This window comes from Hylaeus anthracinus, unplaced genomic scaffold (assembly GCF_026225885.1).
Source record: "Hylaeus anthracinus isolate JK02 unplaced genomic scaffold, UHH_iyHylAnth1.0_haploid 2, whole genome shotgun sequence".
NCBI lineage: Eukaryota > Metazoa > Arthropoda > Insecta > Hymenoptera > Colletidae > Hylaeus > Hylaeus anthracinus.
Window position 1 is genome coordinate 4785106 of NW_026534838.1, and position 18634 is coordinate 4803739.

At 45.0% G+C, this 18634-nt stretch overlaps 1 protein-coding gene across 4 annotated transcripts in view; it reads right to left on the minus strand.

The window, feature by feature from the left end:
- The window catches only part of LOC128893058 (probable JmjC domain-containing histone demethylation protein 2C), a 258691-nt gene that overhangs the window by 28845 nt on the left and 211212 nt on the right, over positions 1–18634 (minus strand). For all 4 annotated transcript variants that reach the window (XM_054153793.1, XM_054153794.1, XM_054153795.1 and 1 more), the window contains exon 9: positions 1085–1232. In XM_054153793.1, coding sequence (XP_054009768.1) covers positions 1085–1232 — 148 coding nt within the window. The remainder of the gene's footprint in view (positions 1–1084; positions 1233–18634) is intronic.

Genomic DNA, 18634 nt, shown 5'->3' on the forward strand with positions numbered 1-18634 from the left:
CAAACGAATCAATAATTTAGGTGGCTACCCGAGAATCAACCCCTTCTCAACGTCCTTTGCCGACGAATAATCGAACTCGAGGACGAATAACGTCACTCGTCTACTTTGTAAACGAATCGCGTAAGCCTGAGTCGAACAAAAGACCACCCTCGAACAGGTTCTACCCCCATCGAACGACCTTAATCGAATCGTCCACCCCAAGACAATTTCCCAGGAAAACTTGCCTGGCGTTTTCAACAAGGATTGAAAAGCAACGATCGATGCGGATGGAAAGCTGGGGTGTTTTTTCCCTTTAGGGGCGAGACTCGGGGCTTCCTCGTTATTAATCCCCCGCATTGCACCCTGCCCGGAGGGTTTCGTGTGCATTTCGTGACAATCAAGTCCGTTTCGCTTCGATTCGGACCGCGTTTGTTCAACTTTTATACGTGTAGGGTGTAATTCGCGTAATAGTAGAGAGTGGAGGGTATTTCACGAGATTAATTGAAAATGATTATTAGCTAGCTTCGCCGGTAACAAGTAGAGAATTAATAGATGAGGAGCTTTTGTTCAAATATTGAAAAATTAACCGTTTGACTGCTAATCGATTCTTGCAAGAACGCACGAAAACTGCGGGACATATTTTGACTTGATGTCAAAGACACACTGAAACTCGCAGCGCAAAAGCGTTGCGTCGCGGTTTTCGAGACAAATGGACGCTTTTGGGTCGCGTAGCAGTCAAACGGTTAATCTAAGAAAATTGAAAATAAAATTCTCAGGCTAATAATAAGACCAATAATAAATTGTAGTGTTAAATGTCGACTCGAACTTGCCAAATTCTGACCGAGGCTAATCCAAACAGGTATCGCTCGAGCGTCCGGAGAAATAATAGCTCCGAGATTCTCGATCTCGGGAACGAGGAAAAGAAATAAAAACGAAAGAATATCGTTTCCCCCCAACGGAGAACAGATCGGCCGCTTAAAGAGGCGCATAATGCCCGAGAATTTGTGTCGAGCATCTGCTGGACACGCTGCTCCGACGACGGAGAAGGCCGGAGGTCATTAAAACACGCGCACCGGGGAAAAACAGGCAGTAAAGGCTGACTAACCTTTTGTTGTGCCAGCCTGAAGGACTCCTCGAAGTGCTTGTGAACTGCCTGCTCGGCGGCCCTTTGCTTCTCGAGTCTCTCCCTTTCCATCTTGGCCTCCCTTTTCTCGCGTTCACGCTCCAACCGGACTTCCGCTTCTCGCCGTTCCCTGCAACGCAGACAAAAGTTTCGAGGTTACACGCATAGCTCGTTCCGTGCATGTTCGTTTAGGATCTGGTCGGTATTTCAAACGGGAGCACGTTTCGTCGCGACGAAACTCGTTCGAGGGAGTTTAGTCCACGACCGAAGGGGGCTTGACCATTTCTCTTCTACCACGCGGTATGCGTGGCAGCTTAGGCGCATTCCAGAAAAATGGATATTCTTGTTATCAAAATATGGAACATCAAATGGTTCGGTTTTGGGAGACGAAGTTAAATAGAAAGCAGAATATCACACGTTTTGGGATTGGGAGCAGAGATGAGCAAAACTCTAGGTTTCGAATAAATCTGAAGTCTCGTTTCTTTCTCTGGGAAATGTTCAAAGGAGGAAACGAGACAAACGTATCAGCAAACTTTAGATTTATTCGAAACCTAGGATTTTGCCTATCACTAGTTGGGAGCTTAGCCTCTTCTGTAGAGACATTTTTCAACCCCGTATAGTACTTTTAAAGCCGAGTAAATGCAATGCGAGAAATACTTGGCGTTCGAGAGATTAGAAAAACGAGCGGTTTTTCGCTGCTCCGCATCCGTGGCTGTTATCGATTTATCGCAACCGCTTCGACCGAGTCCTCTCCACAGTGAATCGGAGTTCCCATCAGCTGCGAAGAAGAGCGTAGGCGAGGAAGTGGCTCCGATATCTCGAATATAACGAGACCGTTCAAGTACTAGTACTCCCGACGCTATAATTATCGTCAAGTTCCTGCGAATCTGGTTCCCTCTTTCCTCCTAGCTGCTATTCGCCCGAACGCTTCAAACCCGGCAACGTTACACGCGGTTTCCGCCGCGTTCAACGCTTCTTATTGTGTTCGCGATCTTGGCGCGCTGGAATTCCGGCGTTCTCGACGAAGATGGACATAATTTTATTCAAACAGTGAACAATACAAGCACTGTTACCAAAACGAGATCGTTGTTTGCTTCAAAATAGAGTAAAAAAGAGAGAGAGAGAAAAAAAGAGAGTAAAAAAGATACAGTAAGAAACGTAGCAACGATACCAGAAATTTGAAACAGGAAAAAATGTGCCGCATTCGATTTATAAATACTCGTCCTCGAAAATGTTATCGCGAGTCTACAAACAAATTTGTCTCGTTTCGTTCTTTTATAAAACCCCCTCGTTCGATTACACCACGTACGACTGTTTATGTAAACTCGTGGGACGAGCGTGTGTGCGTGCGAAAAGAGCCGCGATAATAACGCCGGCAGTAGCTGGCGCACATATCGTGACTTTTTAACGGAGTCGGCCGGATAAGCATTCATTAATGCTTGCGCAAGTTATTTATACTGTTACGTGCGCAACGCGCGTGTTTATCTCGATTCTCGGTCGGCGGACTTTACAATGCACGCGTTGAATCCGCGCGATAAACGCGCGCGTATTTGCGAGCGAATTTCACGCGCGTCCGCCGTGCACTTTTCGCGCTGGAATAACAAGAGCAGTATGGAAAAGGGGGGAAAAAAAGAAAACAAGTTTTACAAGTAAACGGGGAAACGAAACGGCGAGCATTGCGACAAATGGTCCTTTCGGGTTGCACGCGTTATTCGCAGGCGAAAGTGGAAGATAAATGGAACTTTTGGTCGATATTATCGCCCGTGCAAAGAGTACGAAGGATTATGGGATTGATTTTTCGGGCCGTATCATATGTAAACAGATATCAAGTAACAAAACGTCAGCATCACTTATTCCTAGAAAGAAAAGACAGTGCGCATAAAGCTAGGAGATACTGTACCGAGTTCTGTAATCAAAATTCACGAATGTTGCAAGCAAAGGTAGCTAAAAGTGTAACGGAAAGGGTTACAACGTTTTTTAATCGATGTGTAAAAAATCTCTAAAGTGCAAGCTATTCGAAAACGCATAAGAAGTCTAGCTCGTAAATCCTAAAAGAAAAATAGTCCATTGACGAAGGCAGCAGAAATAAAACTCCTTTGTGATAAACCCAGTGCCCCTCAACTCTAGATTTATTTTTGCTTAATAATAAACTTTAAATAGATAACGGTTACCTGCAACTTTTACGTGAACGTAAGGTAACTTTAGCTTTGCTTACGTAATATTTTTCAAGCGATACTTTTCCTTGACATTAATCTCTGTACCGATACTTGTCGCGGCTAATGTGAACGCATCGGAGACTGCAAGAGAAACGTCTTCCATGGGATCACGGGAGCGAGGGGAGACGTACCCATTCCGAGAACGAGCAGAGCTTATTATTACGCTACGACGTGTACCGGAAGAACCAGTTTCTGCATCCGAGCGATGCGCGTCTCTGAAAGGAGGCTGACTCGTTCGATTACTCGACTCGGCATAAATCGACCTCGTGTTTCGCAATCTATTCCGCAAATGATACCTCTTGGCCCGAGTCGGGGATTATTCGGTGAAAGCATTATCCTATTCGCCTTTGCCATACTTCCTGCACGAGGAGACCAGTATTCTCGGCAAAGATACGATAGATAGAAACGTTTTTGTACGTTCAAAGGGAACTCGGAATTGGGTTGGACGCGATCGATTCGATGAAATTGCGTTATTGCTTCGAAGCCGAGGACGTATTAGGTATCGATTCCATTGATAAATGCAGAATGAAAAGAGTGATAGTATTATTAGGTAAAGAAATTGATGATCTAGCTATATTTTCAAGAAATAAATCTATTCGCTACTTCTACCCGATGAAAAACAATTTCCAGAGATTAATTTTTTCCCGAGCTTCTGGATTCCTGGTGGAAGGAGGCCGCGAAAGAATGTCCTACAGCCGTTGTGCATTAATCAAGAGCAAGAACTTTCCTCGCTTCGCAAGTCTCGCGTTACCAGCTCGGGGCCCGAGCTTTTCAGAGTTGAATTCACTCGTTCGGCCAACTTTTAATTTTATGAGCAAAGTTTCGTGCGCTCCTCGGGACGCCGCCGTTTGCTACTCTAACCGTGAACACCGCGACTAAAATCGAACGCGTGTCACGACGCTGAAGTTACATTCGTTGGAAAAGATATTATTTGACATGTTATTTTTGATTCTCGTCATGGGACGGTGCAACGGTACGTGTCAAAGCACACATAAACATTTAGAAACGCGACACAGCTATTCGTGATAGAATAATTTCGTGAATTTAATTAGAGATCGAATTGCGATGGAGAAATTACTCATTTCGGAGAGGAGGTTAATCGGCAGCCTGGAGATGGCCGAAGGCCGACAGGACAGGAATTCCGTCTGCTGGTGCTGGTGTCTCTTTTTTCCGTCGCCGTTGCTCAGAAATCGAGCAGCCAGAAGAAGAGAGGCAGCGTCAGCCGATAAACCAGTCCGGTATGGGAACAGGACAGGTTCGGGCCGCGGGCAACCTTTGAAAAATCCGGTCGCTCGGAACTGGCCTGACCAGAAGACCAGTTCGCCCGAGCAACATACAGCGAATATCACCAAAAAAGGCCTTACGCATCCTTGCCTCGCGGCCTCCTTTGTTTTGCTCGCTCGAGGCTGGCTGCGCGCGCACTATCGGCAATCGATCGCAAAAACTAATCGGGATAATCGTAATCGACTCACCGGTTCGATCATGTCGCAGCGAAAAATTTGATCGGATTTAGATTCGACGAATTCGACGCGTTTACGTTATGCAACGTGCTCCGAGTCTCGAGTTTCCTGCGTTCGGAGCGCCCTCTGGACCAACTTCCGTTCCTCGGATATCTCCCGAAATTCGCACAACGATTCCCTTGTAAAAAGTGAAACGAACAACGTCCTCGAGAACACCGTTAAACCGAGATTCCGAGAAACGTTTCTCCGAGTTTCACGTCCTATGCACAATCGCCTTTTGTTCGCGAGCGTTTCCAATTCACGACGGGCCACGTTTGCGAACGGCTATTACGGAACACTTTAAACGGCTCGCATGCTTCAAATAGCTCGAAGGATTTCTTTTATAACACCAACACCACTGAAAACACCACAATCGACCAAAATTTCGTTTCGAAATCGAGCACTCCCGAGCTCGAACCGCTCGTAAACACAACGCGACTATCGTCTACCACGATTAGGTATCCACGGATTAGGTACCCATCGATTAGGCTTCCACGTTCCCCGATGGCTGATCACGATTATAGTCACGATTATAGTCACGATTATAGTCACGATTATACGAAAACGTTGTCGGCGATAATTCAACGGAGAATCCTATAAACGCGTCGCACGAGGAGTAGTCTCTCGCTCGGTCTACTCGCGTGTTCGTGTCTCGACCTTCGAGCGCCACTTTCCCTCTCCTCGTGTAACGAGAAATTTATTTTCATGTAATATTTACCAAACACGTTACGCACGCGCGGCCGAAGGCGAGACGCGACAATTATCGCGCGTTGTCTCGGAAAACAGGCTAGGACACGAATTTCCAGGAGGGGCCATTGATCGCGACTGTTTACAATTCGCGACCCGGGCGTGCGACGCGCCGACTAAGCTGGCATAAATTCGCGTTGGAAACACTTATTATTGGAAACGGGCTGTTTCAATTTTTTTGGAGCAAATGCGAGAATTGTACACAGAAATTTCTGTTGCGTCGTTCGTGGTTTCCTTGTCAATCGAACGAACATTCACGTTGAGAGGGTACGACAAGATAGAAACATATTTTGAGAATTTTAGATTAGTCTAATTTTAGATAACGAAGAATATCGTGTAGGGGAGAGATCGGAGCAGAAGCGAGCAGACCGATTATAGCGGATGTTCGAATTTAACGGCTCATGAATTTTGTAGGATGCGCTGAATACCGCTTTCGTCGTTTATTCGACCTTAAGTCAGGGCCTGACATTCTGAACGCGCGCAAGATGGTCAAGATGGCTGCCAGACACCTGTCCGTCTACCTTCCTTTGCTTCTTTTTCTTCCCTTCGACTTTGCTCGAGCTGCACGCTGCGGGGAGCCACTACATTTTCTCTGCCCTGACGGCCAGAAACGCCTGCGCGTCCATTTTTGCTTTCATTTTATGCCACTCGGCTCTTTCTGGCAGGAACGATTGTCGTTCGGACTACGATTCGATTATGAGCGTTGAAGACGTATAACAAAGTCTCGTGAATCGACAGAATTTCGTTCTTTGTATTACTTTGTTTACGTATTAGGTTGTCCCAAAAGTTTCTTTAGTGAGACAATATAATTTCTTAGATACCGATGTTGTAAGAGCTCTTTCACACGACGATTCGCGTATACGACACGTATCTGCTAGCAAGATACTTATGCGATACTGTATCCAACTAATTTCGTAGCTCGGTGTCGATCATTTGTTTTCCAGTTAAACGTATCCTCCCGTTTGAAAAACACGCGTTCTGAGTTAGTGAGAACTTTTCTGAAATAATGGATGAGATTGAAGCTTTATCCATTTGGTTTCTACATAAAAAAGCTACTAAAAGGAGAAACGTTAAGAGAAAATATTGGGTTCATCCCATTAATAATACAAGAGAAGAAAAGGGAGCTTTTCATATTTTACTCGAAGAACTTTGTAACGATCCATGTAAATTCTTCAATTATCATCGGGTGTCTAAAATTTGTTTATGAGGAAGGTGAACGAATTCGACGATACTGCGCAGCGTCGTGCGAATGCTCGCATTTATTTCAATGTTTCGTCGGCCGTCCTGACGCAGAAAAAGTTGCCGGCAGCCGACCAACCGCGGATACCGAAAATCAGTATCGCGATACTGTATCTCGCGAGAATCGCCGTCTGAACGCTTCCATAACATTATGTGTACCATCGGTATCCTGCATACGCGTATCGTCGTGTGAAAGAGCTCTGACGGGGGTAAATGAATCGTGCATAAATCAATAACGTAACATAAAATATTGCGTATGTATTACTTGTTAATAGACTGCAGATCTTTATGCAAAATAAAATCTTCGTGCTTACAAGAATTGAATCTAAATGGAAATTTATTTTATTCTGCATCTTTTAATATGACATGAACTTTACTTCCAATCTTTTTTATATTCTTCCATATCGTTTGCATTTTGTAGTTTCTTGCACATTCAAATTTCCTACTAATCCGTAAAGATCCGCGGTCTACTTATAAACACGTTGATCGCCACGTCACCCATATATAAGTGACAGTGCTTTTCACCGAAAAACGAAAACGATTAATTCCGAAAGTTAAGTGTCATAGAAAATGAATTTAAATGAAATACTTGAATTTTGATAAAGTTACAAAACTAAATACCAAAATAAATGTTTCTTTACGCAGTTTCCAAAAGTCTGTAAATAAAATTAAATCGCAGTAGAAATGTTCAAGAGTATCAGTCTGGCAGTGAACGTGTTAATAAAACGAAAGAAGCTTTGAGAACAACCTAATACTTCTCTTCAGTGGTTTGTACGAAACCACTGGCCCCCTTTTATACCTCGGGTGCCTCGGGATTGCTAAACCCGCACTGTAGCTACGATCAAGCATAGCTACTGCCCCCGAGGGCGAGATCGACGAGAAAAATAAACGAATCCCACGAGAGCCGGTCGATTAAGCCTGTAAGCGTGCGATAGCGAGCCAAGGCTGAACGTAAATTGAAATTAAAATGACATTAAAATTACGCGAGTGAGAACGCGATAGTAATTAGAATTCCTGGAATAACGATCTCGATCACCTTCCGATTTGCGCGTCGATACAATGACTGCTCGAAAAACGAGTCACCGGTGTCCTTTAAAGAGGCACGTTCGTGCCTCGAAGGATTTCTTCGTCGAATGACGTGTCACGCCTTTGCGTTATGGCGTAATTGGAGTGGAAAACCAGCTTGGCAAAGGTTACTGGATCGCTACCCGCATACGTTGCATTTTATTCGCCGCCTATTCAAACGAGCCGCGCTTCTGCGTTCGATTACCTTCTCACGCGCAATTTCGCAATCGGGTTTACAGCGAATATCGAAACCAGCGCGAAAAATCGTCATTAACCTTTCCATCGCTGAACCGATCGACCGGTAGCAAAGACCGCGCTGAATCATTATCGGGGGTCATTGTTCGATACAATCAGCGTAGAGGAATATTGTATATCGATGTTCTATGTATTTTTCTAACGGTTTAGAGTTGTTGGTTGCCACGTCACTTAGAAATAGGTGACAGAACTGCTCGTCAAGGAACTAAAAAAATTAATTTCAAAGCTGTGGTGGGATTAAATTAAATTAAATACTAGGACAAGTGTTAAGCTATCTGATCTTCGATAACCTCGAGACAACATCTTAACTCTGTAGAAATTTGTACGAGTCTGCCAACCAACGTGTCAAGTCTTCGTTCAGGTGACGATACTACGAACCAAGGCCGAATTAAACAAAAATGTACGCAGGTCTTCTTTACTCCTCTTTTAACATTAAATCAATATGAACTAAAATTGATGAAACACTAATCAAGATACATCCACGATTTCATTATAGAATTTCATGTTTATGTCCCTGAGGTAATTAGAATCGCACTTACTAAAATTAAACGTTCCAAACGCTAAACAACTCGAGGCGCGCTTGGAAATAACCCTTTTCTTTTTCTTATTTTTTTTTTTACAACGACACGGCCGATGCGTTGGCTTTATGTGTATCGCTGGGCAAATTAGCACTTGCATTCTTACGCTTTCTGCACCCACCGGCGCGATTACCATGATTTCTGCGTGACGTAATTTCGCCGCAGACAGAAACCCGCACACGGACTCGACGCCCGTATAAAAGGAGGAGGTTCGTAGAGGGGAGAGAAAAAGGTCGAAACAAAGATGAAACGAGTTTTCGTGGCGCACACGTGCTCCGGTCGAGAGCTCGTCTCACGGATAATGCACACCTATGCAACGTCCAATGTATCATTCGGACAGGTAGGCTGGGCACACGGACGTCGTCCAGGTATATACAAGCTTCGACGTAACGGGTATGTATACCGGGTGAGACTCCTCCCATGCTCGCAATTACGAGATCGTAATCGTTCGTTCATACCACTCTCTAATTCCTTTCTTTCTTTATTTTCTTGTATTACCTTTAATAGACCACAGACGTCCTCTAACGCGTCGTGGAAGCACCGACAAGAGATATCAACGTAATTACACGCGACTTAATTTGCCTCGATCATCGCGTCCTAACGCCTTCTCTATTATATTTCTATTCAACGCGTAGAAAAATAACGCGTGGGAAGATAAACATCGTCCGAATTAAAACACACGAAATTGGCAAAAAATTGCAGCGTTGCGTTCGAACGGGTAGGTCCAACGGAAACCGAATAAATGGCGTCGCGACGCAAATCGAGTCACCCATGTGCGGCTCTGTAAATGTCACTAACCTTGCAAAAGCCAGGCTTTAACCGCTGCCGCGTATACTCGGAAGCCATTAATATATCCAGACGCAATGGGAGAGACCGGGCGCACCAGCGATAGACCGTCGTTAATAATACGAATCGGATTTAGTTTCTGCGCTCGTGGGGGGAACGCGTGACTACTGGGTTAGGCTGAGTCGGCGTTTTATCGCGGGAACGTAATTGAGACTCGTCCCGCTAATGTCGCGAGGGATTAACCTGTTGACTCGACCCGCTATCGCTTCTCGTTCCGTGATCATCGTGCACGAATATATATATATATATATATCGCTGTAAATATACTAAACGCTCCGGGGCTATCTAATCTCGCCTTATTAATACATAAGACCAAACAAACAACTGCAGGAATACGGAGAGTTTAATTTTCTTGGTACGATCAGATTATCAAGTCAATATTTTTCAACCCGAGCTTAGTCCCTTGCATTCATGCAAATTATCGCGAAACTGGATAAAAGAGGTCTGCAAGGCAAACAATGATGTATAATCGAATAAACGAATGAGTCTTCTTCGAGTGACCTTGCCTTCCCTTGAGATACCACATGATTGAATTCAACTATACTCCGTCCTCGCGTAAATATCCACCTTCCTTTCTCAGCCAAGGCATTTTTCAGTCGCGATTTTCACAAGAGGCCGCGATGTTTGGATCACGGATTTTCTTCAAACTTTGTGCGCTTTTAGCACTTTTAGGACTGGGTTAAATATATTTAATATTCTCTCTTACTTATGTTATTGGAAAAAATGCAGTTTTTATGAACGATAGAGTATATAATTATTGTAACTATAATAAATACAATTCTACAACTTTCCGTGCAATTTTAAATATTATATTTTCGTATGTTTTTAACCAAATTCTAAACCAATCGATTTTCGTGTGACAACACATTATGTTGCCCTAATGGAGTGCCTTTCTCTCGTCAGATATATCAAAAAATCTTATCGGAACATTGACTGCAGGTAAGGTTGGCGCGACGCCGATTATTTACGAACGGCGTAAACGTTGATGCATCTATAATTGCCCGTCTGTGGGCTATGTTTAGAGATGAAACTCGAGTTTAAACATTCTCGGTACAATATCGGAGGCGTGGAAAAACGTCTGGCGGAGAGGGAACGCGTACGGGTTCGTTGTTGGCAGTGTCGGTGTACCCGGAATACGCGGTGGGATCCGCTTAAGCTTTGACGAGTGGCCGACGCTTGTAAAATTGGTCCCAGTGGGAGCGAACGTGCCAAAATGTCTTACTAGCGTCGCTCTATTTTCGCCAACGGTTGAACAGGGGAATGCTCGTTTGGCTCGAGAGCCTGGGAAAACGAGACTCCCGGCTCCGACTGGATATTTCGCGACCTGTAAATCACGGCTCTGTTAATCTCGCAACGCGTTCCTCGCGATGTTAAATCTTCGCTTGTCGGTCTTCCCCCGTACTCTCTAACACGTTCCTACCTCGGAACGGTTTTGCTGCTTGCTTTCGACCTCGAGTGGGTTTTCGACCTACTCTATTTATTTACTTATTCGTTTAAGAGAAACGGCGCCTTTGGTGGACAACGTAAAAATTGTATTTGAACGAGTTATCGTTGGATGAGTTACTTTTCGTTGAATGTAAAGATATATAGACACTAAAAATTTCGTGATCCATCACGCCGATTTCTGAAGAAACATTGCCAAGGGATGGTTGAAACTGTATTAAAAATTAAACCCCGTCTGCAGCATGCTACAAGAACGCTCGCGACAGAATGGTTTGGTGGACGTAAAAATTGTATTCGAACGAGTTATCACTTCTCGTTGGATGTAAAGATATATAGACACTAAAAATTCCGTGATCCATCACGCCGATTTCTGAAGAAACATTGCCAAGGGATGGTTGAAACTGTATTAAAAATTAAACCCTTCTGCAGCATGCTACAAGAACGCTCGCGACAGAATGGGGCCGAAACGAGTGTTTTCCCCGCGTATAAATGCCATTCCGAACGGGGAATGGGGAATGGCGAATAATGGCACAGAGGGAGGGGCAGCTTCGTGCTCGACATGGATATATCAGCGAAAGCCGGAGGACGATCAATAAATCCGACGAAACGCGGCATAAAAGGTCGAACGGTTGCGCGAGGGTGGCTTCCAAGGGTTGATACGGTTGATCGATCGAGGGAGGGTGATTTCATAGGGAAGCTCGGTCCCGGGGCTTGAATGGAGACTGGAAACGACGTAAAATCGAATAATGACGGGGGTTCCGAGGGGATGAGGGTGGGTTTCCAACATCCGCGCCCTGGAAATCGTGGGGGTTGACGGAGGAAGCCGGAGAGCGAAAGAAATTCAGTTTGGGGACGCCCTGAGCAACATATGCCTCCGTTTCAACCCTTTTCGAGGGATATTCCGGGTCGATGAACTCGAGCAAGAAGAAAAGTCATCTGTTCGGAACGCTAGAACCGCTGTCTCGTCTACGAAGTTCCACGAAGTTCTGTACTTGATTGATTAACGATAAACTACGTCAAGCCAGTGTAAATGTTCTCTGTCCTCTTTCATCGTAATTGACGGCAAGTTATTCGAGTAAATATCGCGAATAAATAGCCGCACGTCCGACTCGTCATCTATTATTCGAGCACGAGGGTTGCGTGCGACTAGCGCGTCACGGTCGGCTGATAAATGCCCGCCATTCGCAATTTCACGAATAATGTATTCCATTCCGCGTTGGCCTATCGCCAAGTATGTATATGTTTACGGAAATCACGAGGGGCAGAGGGAGCGAGATAAGGAGCTGCAGTCCAGCGAAAGTCCAGCGAAAACTCTATTTACGAATGCACCGAGTCGAGAGACAAAAGAAGAGACTTAGTCTTCGACCAACGTTTCTCAACCTTTTCTGGCTCGTGGCCCACTTTCGAGTACATATTATTTACCTCCGTCGAGTACGTACTATTTACTCGCGTTTCGTTTTAACACGTTGACCGCCACGTCACCCATACATGGGTGACAGTGCTTTTCACCGAAAAACGAAAACTATTAATTCTGAAAGTTAAGTGTCATAGGAAATGAATTTAAATGAAATACTTGAATTTTGATGAAGTTACAGAACTAAGTACCAAAATAAATGTTTTATTACGCAGTTTCCAAAAGTCTGTAAACAAAATTAAATCGCAGTAAAAATGTTCAAGAGTATTAGTCTGGCAGTGAACGTGTTAATCGCGTGATGGATACAAATTACAGCTGAAATTCGAGTATTTTATTTTCGGAATTTAAATTGATATCGCGAACCAATAGATACCAATTCAGCTCCAATTTCACCGTGATCATTTGCTCCTAATGCATACGCTTTAAAAAACGACTCGTTCCTTCGCCCAATAAACCAATCGCGATTCCCGATTACGAGAGTTCGGTAACCCAACGCGTCGCGTTCCTCGATCCGCGTTGATCTTTGCTCGCGTCGAGTGATTTACCGCTCCATTGCTCCTTCTGCGTCTAATTATATTCCGCCAGCGAGAAAGAATGCTTTGGTCGCTTCCCAGTGGGCCGCACGGGCCATTTAACCCGCAGCTCCGCGCCGGAGCAATTATTTCTTGAAATCGGCGGATCCTGCGACGCGCCGTCACCTTCGAGCGACGTCGAACTTAATTCGCGATTACGTATAAAAAAACGATCGTACTGTTGTCAGAATCGATCCAAAATGGTATACCAAAAATGGATAAACAATGATCAAACGCGCTCGTATTTTTAGAATTTATCTGCGAACAACCGAAACATGAAATCATGGACAACTGGGATCTAACTCTGACTCACAACAGTGCGGTGTATTGTCTTCGAGTACAATGGGAAGTTTTGTCGATGAATGTAAGAAGTACTTGGAGTGCAAAGAGTAAATAATCGAGTAGATGACTGGGTCAGTGTCGAAATAAAGCTCGGTTGCTTTAATCGCTGAACTTTAAGTCTGTTATTCGGTTAAGTACGCGCGGCTCGTGCGAGAGTGCCAACAACAGCGTGCCCGATAAGTCGTAGCAAGGGTCAAAACTAACAAGTTAAATATTCTAAGATATACCAGGCGTTTACACAAACGTTGGGTATAGAACGAAGACCAAGAATTTAAAAACACGGTCTGCCGGTCTATAGTCATCTGCTACTAGGAAACTATTCAAAGACGTAAAGTCTCCTTCAAAAGGCGCTCCTTTCTTGATAAATTTGATTTGATCGGATCGCAAGGCTGAAGTGTTATATAGATAAATATGTGTCAGTCTCGTGGTACGACCAGTTTTTTATCTACGCCAACGACGGTTATTAAAACGAAATTGTTTCGAGGAAAAAACTCGACACGCGGAAACGCGGAGCTTGTTTAACGACTCTAAGTAACGACACTTGCGTAAGCGCGCGGCTCGAAAATAGAGCGAGATATATTCGCGCGGAATAGCCGAGGAAGGTCACCAGGTTGTTGAACGTGCTCGGTTGATCGAGCAGTTCGAGCGTATCTCCCGCAGCCTCTGACCTTTTGCGTGAATATCGTTTCGGACTCGACCGACGCCTCGTTTCTATACAATTTTTTAAAACAGAGATGCGAATACGGGCCCGCCCCTTTATGAAGAATATACTTTCAACGAGATCGAGCTTTGAGTTTTATCGATCACGTGGGAAACGCATAAATGCGCGATACGCACGAAGGATCGAAGGATCGCGAAATCGAGGCGACCGGATCTGCGATCTGGCTCCTAGCGCCCTTTTTCTTCCTTTTAAACGTTCTGACGCGGTCGGTGATTTAAAACCGTCGCTGGAGCTGGAGGATGACACACAAGCCACGCAACCGAGCGATAATTCCAACGCTCGTGTAACGACCGTGCGGTAATTGCTGTGCTCGCGACTCGACTTAGGAATTCTTTCGAAGCGTTAACTGCCACGTCACCCATATCTGGTTGAGTTTTCACAGAAACCTCGTCACTTTTTCGCGAAACTGAATTTTCCATGAGAAATTCCGTGGTTTCCCGTACTCCAAAATGTACAAATTCTATACTCCAAAGCGTTAGAAAATGTTCAGAGAAATATTACACACGAAGAAACACGCACGAGTAAACAACGGATGGTGATTCGATTTCCGTTTAATCGTCGCGCCGTGTTTAGTGCAAACAACCACTCCGCGATAAAGAGCGACTGACCCGAATATCGAAAGTGCCAAAACACTCGCTTCGAAAATAATCTACTTGTAGCCGGAATTCGGCGCGTCCCTCTTCTCCCTTTCTCTACCGTCGATATTCCAAACGCGAAATTATTTCGCCCCCGCTTATTCGCAAGAAGCCAGCTGGGAGCCAAGCCAACAGAGAAGTCCCTCCTCCTTCATCTTCTTCCTCGAATTCCGCGCAATCCGATCCTAACGAACGCGCGCCTATATACTCGCAATTATCCCAACGGATACGTGTATCAGCATCGAGAATAGATCTCGGTTTCGTCGGGCTAGCACGGAAATCGTTTCACCAGAATCTTTTCTCTTAGCCTGACGCGATGTATCCTATTTTTACTCCGAAACTAACACGAATTAAAACGTTACGATATTTCCTGACAGAATATTTATCTGACACTGCTGTTTTTATATTTCTCCAGTAAGGGACTACGAGTTTATCGCAGAGCTCCTATACAGGGTGTCCCAAAAATGTTGGAGGTCCTTGAAAAGGGTGGTTCAGGGGGTGATTTGAAACAACTTTTTCCTTAGCGAAATTGTTGTCCGAGGCTTCGTTGAGGAGATATTAACGGAAAACGCTGACCAATCAGAGCGCGTGTATACCGTTGGAGCGGCCGCGGTAGCGAAGGCTACTCGCTGGCGGCCGCGCTTGTACGCGAACAAGTGACTCGACGTGCATCGAAGGATATTGACGCGGTCGCTCAGCGCGTAGCCTTCGCTACCGCGGCCGCTCCAACGGTATCCGCGCGTTCCGATTGGTCGGTTTTTTTTTATTAATATCTACTTAACGAAGACCCATCCGACATTTTTGCAAAGGAAAAAGTTGTTTCAAATCACCTCCCGAACCACCCCTTTTAAGGACCCCCAACATTTTTCGGACACCCTATATAGAAAAACTAGATAAGTGGAGGTGTTCCCCTTTGACGCACGGCGACCGAGCAGTGTAATTCGATCCTCACCGATTGATACGCTTCTGCCGAATGCTTCCTTTTTCTCGGACCTCTTTCTCTTTCGCTGTCCGTGTCCTTTTCTACGTTCGACGCTCGACTCGAGTCAAGTGTAAACACATAAAAACCTGGAGTGCAATGTTTTGGGTCTCCGATTTTGCATGGCTCCAGTCGATACTGTATCTTCTAATGTTTTGCCAACAAACTTCGAGTGGAGAGAAGGACAGCGAAGAAGAGGACGGAGCTATATGCAAAATGGAGACCAACGCCGGGATTATTTCGCTAACAATATTGTAGTAAATATGATGCGAATTACGTCGTGTTTGGTCTCGTTTTAATCAGAAAAATGTCAGGAATATGATGGTAACAGTTTCGCAACAAAAACGGTAATAATAGAAAAAGTTCGATCGTTGCATGAGCATAGTCTCATCGAAATATCCGATCCCGAATCATGTTCCTGTGCATTTAAAGAGACTTTACTGTATTTATGGAAGTGGCTGTATAATTAAATTCTTTTGTATCTCATCGAACAAAACCCACTCATAAACCGTGTGTATTTCCCAAGAGTGTCTACACCTGAAAGGGTTAAGAAACTCGATCGTGTCTATGGTACATATGCAGTTGGATGTGCGAGTAAAAGGCAACAAGTGCTCCTACTCAATTTTCTCGCCCCGGTGAGTTTTCAGGAAAAACTTGTGGAAGAAGCGCGAACAACTTTTCGCTGTTCCGCGATACTTCGACAAAGTTTCTGCTCGCTTCCGTCTACTTCTCCGAGTGGAGGAAGAACTCTGACAGTTATCTAATTCCAATAAACATCGCATCCTCTTATAAGAAACACAAAAATTAATGAATTTTTTTCAATTCCTTCGTCTTCTATTTTTCCTAAACAGTCACTTAACTCTCTCTTTACCGTATCGATTGCCACGTGCACGTTGTAGACAAATAAAATCGAGAAAGAAACACGAGTCCGTCTCGAAGTGGAATTCAACGAGGGAGATCGGCCAAACAGACGATGAAATATTTACGAAGAGAGGAAAACGAATGCGTTTCCGATACAATAGGAAGCATTTCGAATGCGGGAGACTTCGATCTCTGGGAACGAATGGAAAGCAGTTGGTCTCGCGCGTCCGACGAAAAAGGAGGATGGCACGCGTTTCGTCGCGACGGAAGCAGCTGTCTGCGATTCAAACGCGTCTCAGTTTCCGTCTCAGGTATTCGAAGTTTGCGATTAGGCGTTTGAATTTCACATTCGACGACCGTCTGAATCCGTCGAATCGGGGGAAACTTATCTATTTTTTTCGTCTCCGCGTTAGATAAATCGATTCATCTGTGTTTGATAAAGATATCGCAGAGTATTATTTTATCGAAATATAAATAACGATAAGGGATCGCTGATAAAGAAAGAAGGCCACCAATTTCGTTTGTATATTAGGGAATTTCGTAATCGCGAATTGTCGTGAATATACGATATGTTGTTCGCGTCTAGATAAGACCGTACGAGAATCGTATCCAAAACAGGTATCCGAGACGACAAACATGCTTCGCTCAGATAAGTATCGCCGACGGATATCGCATAAAATAAACAGGAAAAATATCAGCTCGCGCGAATACATTTGTCAGAACTTGTTTATCCGATGGGTCACGCTTCGTTTATGTCGCGACTGCTTGGGCAACTTTGAAAACGTATAAATTCAACGAACGCGGAATCGATGACGTGCAACGCTCTATCGCGGATCGAGAACGCTCGAGCTGCGCAGCGGAACAGTGTCAATAACTCTATAACGACTAGGAAAAAGAGGATAATCTAGAAGCGAACGTTCTTAATCGCGATCGGATGCGTCCGAGTCACGAGTCGGTACGATGACACTCTCCAGAATTCGGGCAAGATAAAATCCGAGCGACCCGTTGCCTCTGACACAGATAACGACGTGCGTGTAACAGCGATAAGATAAGACGTTCACGCGATACTCCCCGACAATGGCCATTTTTCATCGCGAGGATGAGGAACAATAACGCAAAATATGAACAGCGTGGCGATAGCGGTCGAGTGCTCGAGATTACGCGTACGTATGTAGAAAATGTGCGTCAACAGTCTCGGCGACCTTCGGACTCGAGTCGTAAGGTTTGACAATGCTCGAAAGAAGACTCGCGATACGGAAGCGCGAGATAACGCGCACGCTGGCATTCAGCGAGATTCTGCGACGCTTCGAATTACGAAACGAGAGTTTATCGTGGCTCTGAATCACGCTCCCGCGTCAACTGAAATTGTGTTAATTAGCTGGGTGAATCGATGGCGATAGAACTCGAGCTCTCTCGTTCCCTCGAATCATGTCGCAATGACCGGATCGACCGACTCGGCGATGATATTCTAGCGAACAATTGCGTGGGAACGCGGCTTAAGATGTTACGCCACCCTGACGCCAACAAAACGGAGCTTCTTCTTAAATCTTTCGATTCGAAGCCAAAGCTAACGTGCGCTACAGATACGTTTGGTTTTTCTATTTTTGAATGATGCAGTTCCATAAAAATTCATCGAAACCAGCTCTAACGTGGCGACGAGGAAGCCGCGGAACTAGATTCGCTGCAAGACGGTAAGATGGCGATGAAACGAGAGAAACCTCTTCGTTGACCTAGATCGTGGCCTCGGTTGGAGTGCAGCGCGAGTGTAAAGTATACGTACTCGTCGAGTCGTTCTATAGCAAAGCCTGTGACGCTTCTTTACGCCGTTGGCTCTCGTTCGTTCGTTCGCACGGCTACGAAACGCTCTTCTCTTTCGGCGAACACCACTGGCAGAGCCAGTTACCGGAGAAGGATATTTGCGGTTGTGATTCAGCGCTGCACCCAGCGGGACGGCCGGGAAGAAAGGGGAGGGCAGAAAATCAAGAAAGAAAACCGTCGACCGCAATGATCCGCCGGATATATAACTAAAGAAGTCATTCGCGAGACTTCGAACAGTCTCGGGGCTGCGACATTCGGTCGGCTCAGTGATTCTCAACCTGAACACAAGTTAAACCTGCCGG